Below are 11,575 nucleotides of genomic sequence, written 5' to 3'. Positions count from 1 at the left end.
CTTGTGACATTTTCAATGCTGACGAAAATGGTCTCTACTGGCAAGCGATTCCTGATGGAACACTTGCATTCAAACATGCCGAAACTACTGGAGGTAAAACGTCGAAGGATCAACTGATGATCCTCCTTTGCTGCAATATGGATGGGAGTGAGAAGTTGGAACCCCTCGTCATTGGAAAGAGCAAACAGCCCCATTGCTTCAAGAAAGTTAAGCGTCTTCCTGTGTCATACGAGGCTAACACAAATTCATGGATGACTGGGGAAATTTGGAAGTAGTGGCTAAAGAAGTTAGACACTAGAATGCGGGCACAAAAGTGTCAGATTTTGTTGCTTTGTGATAATTGTGCTGCTCACAGGGATGATGTCAGGCTAACGCCAAGGTGGTCTTCCTGCCACCAAACACTACCTCTCTGATCCAACCTATGGATCAGGGCATAATAGCCAATGTCAAACAACATTATCAGGCTCTTGTGCTACGTCGTCTGATGAGCATTATGGATGGCCAGACTGGCAAGGATAAACGTGCTGTTGAACTGGCTCGTAATCTATCACTGTTGAATTCCCTACATGTGCAGAAAGAAGCCTGGAATCATGTTACACAGGCAACCATTGTGAACTGCTACAAGCGGGCAAGCTTTGTTAAGGATGTGGAGAGGGACGAAACAGATACAGCTGTTGCAAATACATCAGTTGAACAGGTTATTGACATCCCAGCCGTTGTTACTGAAGAGAAGTTTCATCACTACGTAGCTGGTGATTACGATCTACTGAACAGCTGACGACAGCACTGATGTCGAGATATGCGCCTACACGCAGGCAACAAAGGCTGATGATGAAACAGATGATGAAATGAGCAGGAAGGCACATGCTGACGAAATTCAACAACCTCCTCCTGTCACTTTTGCAAGAGCGCTGGAGAGTCAACACCGTGCGGGCCTATCTGGAGGCCACTGGATGTCAGTGCTGTGACAGTTTTTACCATCTGGCAGACGTAGTCTATGGAACTCACAGACCTAATAGTGTACAGAGGACTATAACTGATTACTTCAAGCATAGGAGCCAACTTTTCAAAATGATTGGGGGTGCTGAAATTTATTATTATTATTTTTTTTTTTACAGGCAGTGCGTTTTCTCTCCCCCCCCCCCACCTTAAAAATCCTATCTGCTGCAGTCTTCACCTGGGCAGTGGCAGCGCCATTCATAGGCTGCCTGCAACCTGCACCAGGACTTCTTCCCTGAACAGTCCCACCCCTCAGTCCCCCCTGTACTGTGCAAATATAAAGAGATGCAAATTTCAAAAACTGACATATTTCAATCACTATACTATAGGTTAACAAATACAAATAAAACAAAAAATGAAAAATATATCATTTTTATTGTCATCCACACAATATAGCATAAATCCATACTGTTCCCCATAGTTAAGGATCCTGTCCCTATCTCCTCCAATTCTGTGTTTTTTCATCCAATCAGTAATCTGCCCAGCTCAAGTCCTCTGCTCTCCAGGTATTTACAGCCACGGAAGAAAGTGGAGGAGTGGCCTAGTGGTTAGGGTGGTGGACATTGGTCCTGGGGAACTGAGGAACTAAGTTCGATTCCCGGCACAGGCAGCTCCTTGTGACTCTGGGCAAGTTACTTAACCCTCCATTGCCCGCCATGAGTGGGAAAGCGCGGGGTACAAATGTAACAAAAAAAAAAAAAAAATTATTTATCAAATTCTATATACTTTTTTTTTTTTTTACTGAACCATGTTCATTCAAAATAATTTACAAGTATCAAAAAAACAATAAAACATAGAAGTAGCATAGTCATGAAGAAAGGAGCTTTACATACAGAGATTCTAAAAAATCTTAACCCTAAAATCAAGGATTTGAATATTATAATACAAGCAATTACAGCTGGATTTAGGGTCCATGACTGCAGGTTCTGAAGGAAGTCCCGCTACATGGGCCTGGCCAAAGACTGTCTATGCAGTGGCTGCAGTACAGGGCCCTTTTACTAAAGGGTTGGTGCACAGCCATGGGCTTGCCGTGTGCCAATCCAGAAATACCGCCGGGCTACCACAGGAGCCCAGCAGCAGTTCCCACCCCTAGTGCACACCATTTCTGCCGCTACAAAATATATTCTATTTTTGTAGCGCTGGGGCTTACTGCCAGGTTAGCATGGAGTCGTTACTACCACCTGAATGAGTGGCGGTAAGTGCTCCCCCATACCCCCAAAATGGCCGCACGGCCATTTCTTTAACCTCCTGGCCTTTTACTCACTATGGTAAAAGGGGGCCTCAGCGCATATCAAAAACACACACCAACGCTAGTGCAGGCCTCCTTTTACCACAGCTTAGTAAAAGGGCCTCTAAGGTAAGTTGTGGAAGAAATATAAAATAGGGAGAAAATACTCATGTACATACAAATGAAGGCTCATGGTATCAGATCCCTACCATGGTTCTGCCTGAGCCGGAAGGCCAAACAAGGAAAAAAATAAAATAGAATTTGATAAGTGCACACAGCACATTTTACTTTTTTCTGTTTGCAGACTCAAGCATATCTATGTCCATTTTCTTTAATTTGTTTTCCTTTTGGCATGGTATTGATAGTGCACACTACTCCTGCAATATGAAATAACAGGGAAAATGTCTTTTTGGCACCTCCTATGTTGTTACAAACAAATGCACATCTGTGGTGATGCTGGGGGACAGAGAGAGATTGCGTATGAGTGTAGGTGTGTTTGTATGTACTGACTTTCCACAACATTCATGTCAAGCTTTTTTTGTGAAACTTGTCTATAAAGAATATTCAAACCACCATAAACTACAAAAACTTTTTAATTAAAAATATTGTTATCAGGCCTTTCCAATTTCAGATGAATATTTCTGAAATGTCCTCTGTTAAAATCCTGTCTGCACAAGGAAAGGACATACTTCGGAGCATGCTTACAAAAATATACCTCGTTAACAATAGATTTTTCTACTTAATGCAGAAAAATAAGATCTTTGACAAAAATGTGAAAGAGGCAGGAGGTAAAAATGGGCAGATGGCAGGTACATAAATGAGGTTACAGCCATAACAGATTTTAAATGTTTCTCATTTTTTTTTAAATCTTTTTTTTCTTAATACCTTTATTTCTATCATCAAGAACACTTGTCTGTTTCAGGTGAAGGATATAAAGTTTGAATTTATGATATATCTTAGTTCTATCAGCAGCTGTTCAAATGAACAGCAAAAAAGGAAAAGCAACAGATGAATTTCTATTTTCTCTATAATCTGTTTAATATATTGGGTATGTTTGAATGATTTTTGTTTTTGCTAGAATCATAAAATACATTTGTGAAACTTGAACTTCGCATGCCTGACATGTACTGAATTTTTCATAGCCAATTATATGGTATGGATTACTCATGTAAAGAGTCCTGCGTCACTAGTAAACAGTTCTGTAAATATTCGCCTGCCAAGGAAAGTTCCACGGTCACATTTTCAACAGGGTACAAGTTCTATAGTCTAAATGTGGACATTAAGAATACTTTTTATGGAATGATCTCCATTTTATGTCACTCTTTTTACATCCCTGGCAGTTTCTCAATAATTTACAGAACACAAAAAGTTAAAAGTACAAATTCAGAAAATAATTTCAATTAGTAGTGCTAAACTACCATCACAGTAATATTTTAGAAATCAATGTTTATAACAGTAATATAGACATCTTACATACCTCTGACATCTGTTTGTACAGAAACACTCATTACAAAAATTAAAAAAAGAAAAAAAGAAATACATTCTTCATTTGCTCAGTGCACCATGGAATCTCTCACTGGAAAGCTCTGACTAAATATTTATACTTATGTATCCCACTGAATATGTAGGCTTCCAGGTGTATATAATGCACATAATTATGTTTGTTTACTTTTCAGTATTATTCACAACTCCAAAGCTAGAATGGATCAAGTCATTTTTAGTCCCTCGAAGCCACAGAATTTCCATCTCTTCTCCAAGCTGGCTCCTACCCCACTCATTTCTTGTTTAAAAGTATGCTGACGACGAGACAAAATCATCTCTACTTCATTTGTACAAATCTGGAAAAGAAGTAAAAGGATTCAGTTTCATATCGGTCCAAATAAGAAATGTTCAAGCAATCCATGTAGCCTTTTGCCACTTCAATAATTCACATTTCAATTTTAACAGCAAATTACAAAGTAGCTAAGCGGTTTACAAAGATTAAAATCAACTGGTAGGAAGAAGTAGGGAAACACAGAGATAGGAACCAAGGTTACATCCTTTTTCATTTATCCTATAAGGGATAGGGGAAATATCATCAAATTAAATTTAAGGATTAAATTTAAGGTTAAAACTTAAAATACAAACTAAACCAAAATGAGGGGAAGGGGAGTGAAAAGCACACAATATACTTAGTGAAGCGGGGGAATGCACCTGGACCTCCGCAAAGCAGCCATAGAAGATGATTTCACATTTCTTATAGGTCTAAACTGTAAACTCATCTTGATGCAGGGACGATGATGGAAAAGCCTAGGTCTTGAGTTGGCTTTAAAATTTTTAGAGGACATTTCCAGATGAATAGCTAGTGGAAGGGAATTCCACATAGATGCAGCTACTACCCTGAAACATGAAGACTGGGCAAAATGAGATTGCATTTGACTATGAGAAGGAACAATTAGTAACTGTTGGGAGGAATGGAGAAGTCGACATGGGACATAAGGAATCAGAAAGAATATGGTAAACCTGTATAGATAACCTGATAAAGAAATACTATTTTGAATAAGATACGGTAAAAAATAGGGAGTAATGGAGAAACACCCATACAGGGTCAAAGTAAATGCAGATTTATCTCTAAACTGGAGTAACAGATGCGGGGTCCCCCAAGGCTCCCCCCTATCTTCAATACTGTTCAATGTTTTCCTCCGATCCTTAAGCTCACTGCTAGTCAAAAATGGCTTTCTCCATTGCATCTATGCCAATGATATCTCAGTATTAATCCCCATACAATCAATTCTCAAAATAGACATATCTAGAGTCCAACAATGCATCAACTTACTAGAACAATGTATGCATACTCACAAGCTAAAACTCAATACTGAAAAAAAACCACAAAATTTTGTTTCAACACAAAACCAGAACAAATCCCTAAGTCGAACACCATCAATCAAGTGATGGTGACTCTTTCTCCTACCATTAAACTCCTAGGTGTTCACATTGATTGTGCTCTTTCCCTGGAACAACAAGTCAAAGCCGTGACCAAAAAATGTTTCTTCCTAATGAGAAAACTCCATACCATCTGGAAGTACTCTGAAAATCCATATGAACAGTTGGTACATGCGCTAATATTATCATCTCTTGATTACTGCAGGTTAATATACCTGGGCTGCACAAAGACCTTACTCAAAAGACTTCAAACCACTCAAAATACAGCAATCAGACTAATCTATAGGTTATCAAAATCGACAGTGTCTCCCCTTTTTACATCATACTATATTGGCTCTCCATTGAGACGCTAGTGCTTTTCAAACTGGCATGCTTCCTCTTTAAAACACTACAAGGACTGATTCCCAGCTATCTCTTAGGTCATTTCTGCTTTGCAATCTCAGCTAGATCCAGGAGACAAGAAGCTGCCAAATTCTTCACCTTCCCCTCACCTAAGGGCAAGAAAAGACTAGCAGTCTTTGACAAATCTCTTGGCATTGAAGAAGCCAGACTTTGGAAATACATTGCTAGAATGTATTCTCCTACACAATCTTATCTCACATTTTGAAAGAAGATAAAAACTTTATTTAAGAAATATGTATTATAGTTAGATTTCTGCCCATCTCCAAAGCAACCACTGAAATTCCCAGATGAATGTTCTGATCTCTATATCCTATAAAAAGCTTGTTAACCACTTAGAACTGAAAAAAGGTTATTTTATTTATTTGTAGCATTTGTATCCCACATTTTCCCACCAATTTGCAGGCTCAATGTGGCCATTACCGGATAGCAGAATTACAAAAGGCGTTGCATTAAGGTGCATACATACATGGTAAAGAAGAATATGTTATGGTAATGCATATTGGTTCCTAGGTGATAGATTGATTGTAACATACATTAGGTCATCGACTATAGGGAGATCGTATTTGGCACAGGATTACAGTGGTAGTGCTTGATCATTAATAGCAAAGAGGTTAATTAGTCAAGTGATAAGAGTTCAGTTTTTATAGTTCATATGCAGTCTTATTGTTTAGTATTGAAGATGGATATTATTGGTATGCCTTCTTGAACAAATCAGTTTTCAATAGCCTTCGGAAGATAGTTAGGTCTTGTGTTGTTTTTATGGCCTTCGGTAGTGCGTTCCATAATTGTGTGCAAATGTAGGAGAAACTGGTTGCATATGTAGATTTATATTTTAACCCTTTACAGTTGGGGTAGTGGAGATTGAGGAATGAGCGTGCTGATCTTTTTGCGTTCCTAGTAGGCAAGTCTATAAGGTCTGACATATAGGCCGGTGCTTCCCTGTGAACGATTTTGTGAACCAGGGTGCAGACTTTAAACGCAATTCATTCTTTTACTGGGAGCCAGTGCAGTTTTTCTCTTAGGGGTATGGCACTTTCGTATTTCGCTTTCCCAAATATGAGTCTGGCTGCTGTTTTGAGCGGTTTGGAGCTTCTTAATGATTTGTTCTTTGCATCCGGCATAAATGGCATTGCAGTAATCTAGATGGCTTAGTACCATTGATTGTACTAGGCTACGGAATACTTCCCTTGGGAAGAAAGGTTTAATCCTTTTAAGTTTCCACATTAAGTAGAACATTTTCTTTGCTGTATTTTTCGCATGGTCTTTAAATGTAAGATTTCGGTCAATTGTGACTCCCAGAATTTTCAGACTGTCCGAGACCGGAAGGGTGTAGTCTGAGGTGTTTACGATATTGGGTTTGTTTGTGTTGTATTGAGAGGTTAAGATGAGACATTGTGTCTTTTCTGCATTTAGCTTTAGTTGGAATGTGTCCGCCCATGAGTTCATTATTTGGAGGCTGTGTTTGATTTCATTTGTGATTTCGGTTATATCATGTTTGAACGGGATGTATATCGTGACATCGTCTGCCTAGATGTATGGGTTGAGTCCTTGGTTGGATAGCGATTTGGCTAAAGATGTCATCATTAAGTTAAAAAAGGGTTGGTGATAGCGGTGATCCTTGTGGTACTCCGCATTCAGGTTTCAATGGTGACGACGTTTTTGAGTTTGAACTCACTTGATATGTTCTTGTTGTTAAGAAGCCTTTAAGCCAGTTTAGTAGTTTCCTCCAATCCCGAAGTAGTCTAGGATGTTCGTAAGTATTTAGTGGCTGACCATGTCGAACGCGCTGGACATGTCAAATTGTAGGAGCAGTACATTGTTCCCATTTGCAATCAATTGTTTGAATTTAGTTATGAGGGTAGTTATCACTGTTTCAGTGCTATGGTTGGCTCGAAATGTTAGTGGGATATAAGCCCAAATGTAATACTGTTGAGTTTGACAGCTGGTATTCTGAACTAACGGGAGTCGCCTAATTTGAAACTGAGAATTACAGTAATCAATATGGGAAATGACAAGAGAGTGAAGCAGAGACTGCTTAACAAATTGGTAGTGTGCGGCGCGAAACTGATGTAATGTAGAAAAAGACATACGGACAACCATGGAAATGTGATCAGAGACAGGAAGATGGCTATCAAAAGTAACTCCAAGAATTTGAACAGAACTAGTCAGAGGAATATCAGTACCAGAGATATTGGGTAAACAGGGTAAAGTCGAGGAATTTGAATAAGAGCACTGCAACTGTTTTTGAAGAGTTTAACCTTAACCCATTACTAGCAAGCCATTCTGGTATACGATTAAGAATGGAAGAAATCTCAGAAATGAGCAGTGAAAGATGGGGGACTAAACAACTGGATATCATCTGCATTCATGAAAAAAATAACTAAGTGACTGTATTAGAAGGGCCAGAGGTGCCAAAAAGATGTTAAACTGAAAAAGGCCCAAGACTGAACCTTGGGAAACTTCACAAGAGGTTTATAGGTATTAAAAAAAGAGCCGGCTCATTGAACTTGAAATGTTCTGTTGAAAGATAAGAACGAAACCATGATAGAGCTGTACCAGAAATACTAAATTCTTCACGACATGCATATAAAATGGTGTGATTCACCAGATCAAAGGCTGCAGTTAAAAGAAATGAGGAGACCTTTATTACCCCTATCAAGAATTGAATGAATATGATCATGAAGACCCAAAAGAGTGTGTTTAGTGGGTATGTGATTTCAGAAACTGGTGCGTCTTGTACTGAGCATTAGTTTGTGTAAGAAATAAGTCAGTTGACTTATTACTAGTTTTTCAGTGAGCTTCAAGAGAAAAGGGAGATGAGAAATTGGACAATAATTGAGAGGGTAAGAAGGATCAGATTTTGGACCTTTAATGTGAGGAAAGGTAGTAGCAACTTTTCAACATTCAGGGAAGATTCCATACACTGGTGGATACCTTGGAAAAGAGATATGAAAAGATTAACTTTTTTACCAAGTAACTTGGAACAGGATCAGTAGGTGCCATGGAAGAGTTAGATGATGATATGGCCTTGGTAAACTCAAAAAAAGTCTGTTTACAAAAAGTAGAAAGAGTACTTCTGTATGTCGTGAAAGAGGAAGAATGTGCATAACCAGTGTGCAATGAAGTAGATAAAGTAACTTGTAAACCTTTAACTTTCTTGTCAAATGCTGAGATGAATTAGTAGCTTGCCGGAAAATTTTATAAAGACAGGAAGGGTCTGGCTCTCTTTTTAACAATGTGGAGTAATAAGTTTGTTTTGCGTTTCGAATAGATTGTCTATAGCGAGCTGCAGCTTGTTTGAAAGTACAGAGGAAAATCCATAATGATGGTAACTGACCAATGAAGTTGTGCAAATGATATTGAAGTGCCTACAGAGTCTGCAATTGCTCTTAAGGACACTTAATATCATTTCGAGAAGTACAAGTCACTGGAAGTGCTATTGTTCTGTATGTGAGGCTACCAGTATCATGTTTTAAAATCATAATGTTAGTGTTTAAAGCTTTAAAAGGGGACGGTCCTGGTTTTTTTAGGGGAAGTTTGTCAACCATATGAGGCAGGGCATCAGTTGTGTTCTTCAGGGAAAGGGTTGTTAGCGATTTCCCCCTTAAAGCTGCTCATTTCTCAGACACTTGTAATTATGCTCTTTTTGCAATAGACCTATTTTTGGAATGCTCTTCCCACTGAATTGCACGACGAGCTTTATTATTTTGATTTTTAGAAGAAAGTAAAGGCCTTCCTTTTTATGCAGAGATTTGAATAGGTGGTGGTTTATAGGGAGGGTAAAGTTGGCTTGTGGTTAGATATTTATGTTGTAGTTGGATCTAGAATTTTTTTTTTATTTTTTTTATTTTATTTATCACTTTTCACATTTTAATTCAAGTACAATTCTTGAAATCAGCAAAGATGACTATTAGTCATTTATAACATAAAGGAAATACTTAGGACAATCTAGGTTAAACAAAGTCATGATCTATTTCTCATCTTTAGTCCACAATATGGAGGAAATACTAAACTATACATCAGGAAAATTATAATAATAACAACTAAGAAAAAGGTGGCTGAGCAGAAGGTCCGAGTATAAAACTTTACGGCGTAGAAGTTATTACAGGTCCTGGTAGCAAAACGGGTGAGCCAGCTAACCTAGAGTCCAAAAAAGAGCTCAATTGTTTAGAATCATAAAATATATATTTAACAGAGTTTAACTTTATAACACATTTGCATGGAAAATTTAACCAAAACAATGCTCCCAATTGCAATGCTTTGGGGCGGAGTTTAAGGAATTCCTGTCTTTTCTTCTGCGTTACCTTTGAGACATCTGGATACATTCTTATATTATAACCTAGGAAATTCTGTTCTCTATGCAAAAAATATTGCCTTAGTATCCAGTCTCTATCAGGTTGTAGAATAAATGTAACTTTGAGTGTTGCTGACGTAAGTCCCGCCATATCATCTTCTATCATTTGTGTCAGGTTTACATCCCCAGTTTCTACTGGGGGCATTATTCTCTCTACTTGCTCAGAGTCTCTCTTCAAAAAAGACGTTACATAAAATATCTTTGAGATAGGAGGATATGACTGTTCGGGTACTTTCAATACTTCTGTAAGATATTTTTTAAAAGTTATAATAGGTGATATAGACAGCTGCTTTGGGAAATTTAACAATCTAAGAGTATTTGAACGTTGGTAATTTTCAAGCATTTCAACCTTATTTTGTAGGTATAAGTTTTCCTTAATCAGATTAACTTGCAGCTGTTGGCAACTTTGTATAGCTTTGGAATTATTTTCATTATCTTTGCTCAAAGTTTCCATTTTTTGATCCAAAGAGGGTAGTTTTCCAGACAAGGATTCAATCTGTTGATTAACAAATGTGAGTTTCAAACCAAAAGAAGCTTCTAGACAAACTAGAGCTTCCCAAATTGACTCTAAAGTTATCTCCTTTGGTTTTTGGGGTAATAAGGACTTACTTGGTAAGCCTACAGTTGGATTCTTCGGTAGCTGGCTTCCTCCCGTTGCCAGATTTTCTCCAGAGACACTCTCCCCTTGTTCACCCGCTAATACAATCGCGGGGTCCATCGGCGTCTGTAATCCCGTAGCAGCGCCCGTGCCAGGAGACCCCGTTGACGTCCGAGCGTCCTGAGTCTCCTGAGTTGCTTCCGGGGTTTCCGCCGGCATCGGGGGAGGATTACGCTCTTCGGGGCTCCATGATGTCTCAGCTTCAAGCCGTGAAAATGGGAGACCTCTCTCCACATTCGCCGGCAGCGAAGGCGACGCTCCCAAAATCGCACTCGGCACCATGAAGCGATCCAAAGTTCCAAGAGGGGGCACAGACCGCACCGCCGGGCAGGTGCGTTGTCTGCCTCTTCTTTTGGGCATCAGGAAATCAGGTTTCAAGGAAAAACAAAACGTAAGACAGGAGCTACTTCACTTGCGACTTACTCAGCCGCCATCTTGCCTCTAGTATTTCAGGATCTAGAATTTTTATTATTTTTATGCTTGCATGGTTTGTATTGATTATGTATAATATTTCATATCTTATGCCCTACTCTGCTAAGGCTAGATTGCTTAAGAATAGCTGAATAGTGCCTATTAAAATAATAAAAAATATGTACACACGCAAACAACAGAGAACATGAAAGTCAAGCAAGTTAGAATGTAATCTAATATACACAACTTTGGAGTCTGTGCAGATGTTCCCACATAGTTACAGCTGTGCAAGCTCCATCAGTCTTATATATTATCTTAACCAACTCTAAAAGCAGAGGAAGGATAGAATGTGTGACTCATTTCACTGTCTACAGAGATCACCTATTACATTTAAGCATTGGTGTGCTGGTAAATGTTTAACAACAGGCTCTCTTCCCGGTCCACCTCTGCGCCCCTCCAAATTGCAGAGCTGGCTATAGCTGGGGAGAGAGCCGGGGGGGGGGGAGGGGGCAATGCATTACTCTCTCCAGGAAAAAAAATTTAAATACCAGGTTCAAATCAAACTCACGAAGGGAAGGCTAGAGATGGGCAGGGCTTTCAA

The 11,575-nt window shown here is 39.0% G+C and overlaps 1 protein-coding gene across 3 annotated transcripts in view; it reads right to left on the bottom strand.

The window, feature by feature from the left end:
- Positions 1-2,351: 2,351 nt before the first annotated feature.
- Positions 2,352-11,575, bottom strand: part of ENOX2 (ecto-NOX disulfide-thiol exchanger 2) — a 363,942-nt gene continuing 354,718 nt past the window's right edge. For 2 of the 3 annotated variants that reach the window (XM_030209543.1, XM_030209545.1), the window contains one exon: positions 2,352-4,065. In XM_030209543.1, the coding sequence (XP_030065403.1) occupies positions 3,934-4,065 (132 nt within the window). In that variant the 3' untranslated portion in view covers positions 2,352-3,933. The remainder of the gene's footprint in view (positions 4,066-11,575) is intronic. The other variant, XM_030209544.1, reaches the window with a different exon arrangement.

Source organism: Microcaecilia unicolor, chromosome 7 (assembly GCF_901765095.1).
Source record: "Microcaecilia unicolor chromosome 7, aMicUni1.1, whole genome shotgun sequence".
NCBI classification, from domain to species: Eukaryota; Metazoa; Chordata; class Amphibia; order Gymnophiona; family Siphonopidae; genus Microcaecilia; species Microcaecilia unicolor.
Note: the sequence above shows the minus strand (reverse complement) of the source record. Positions and strands in the feature narration are given on the sequence as shown.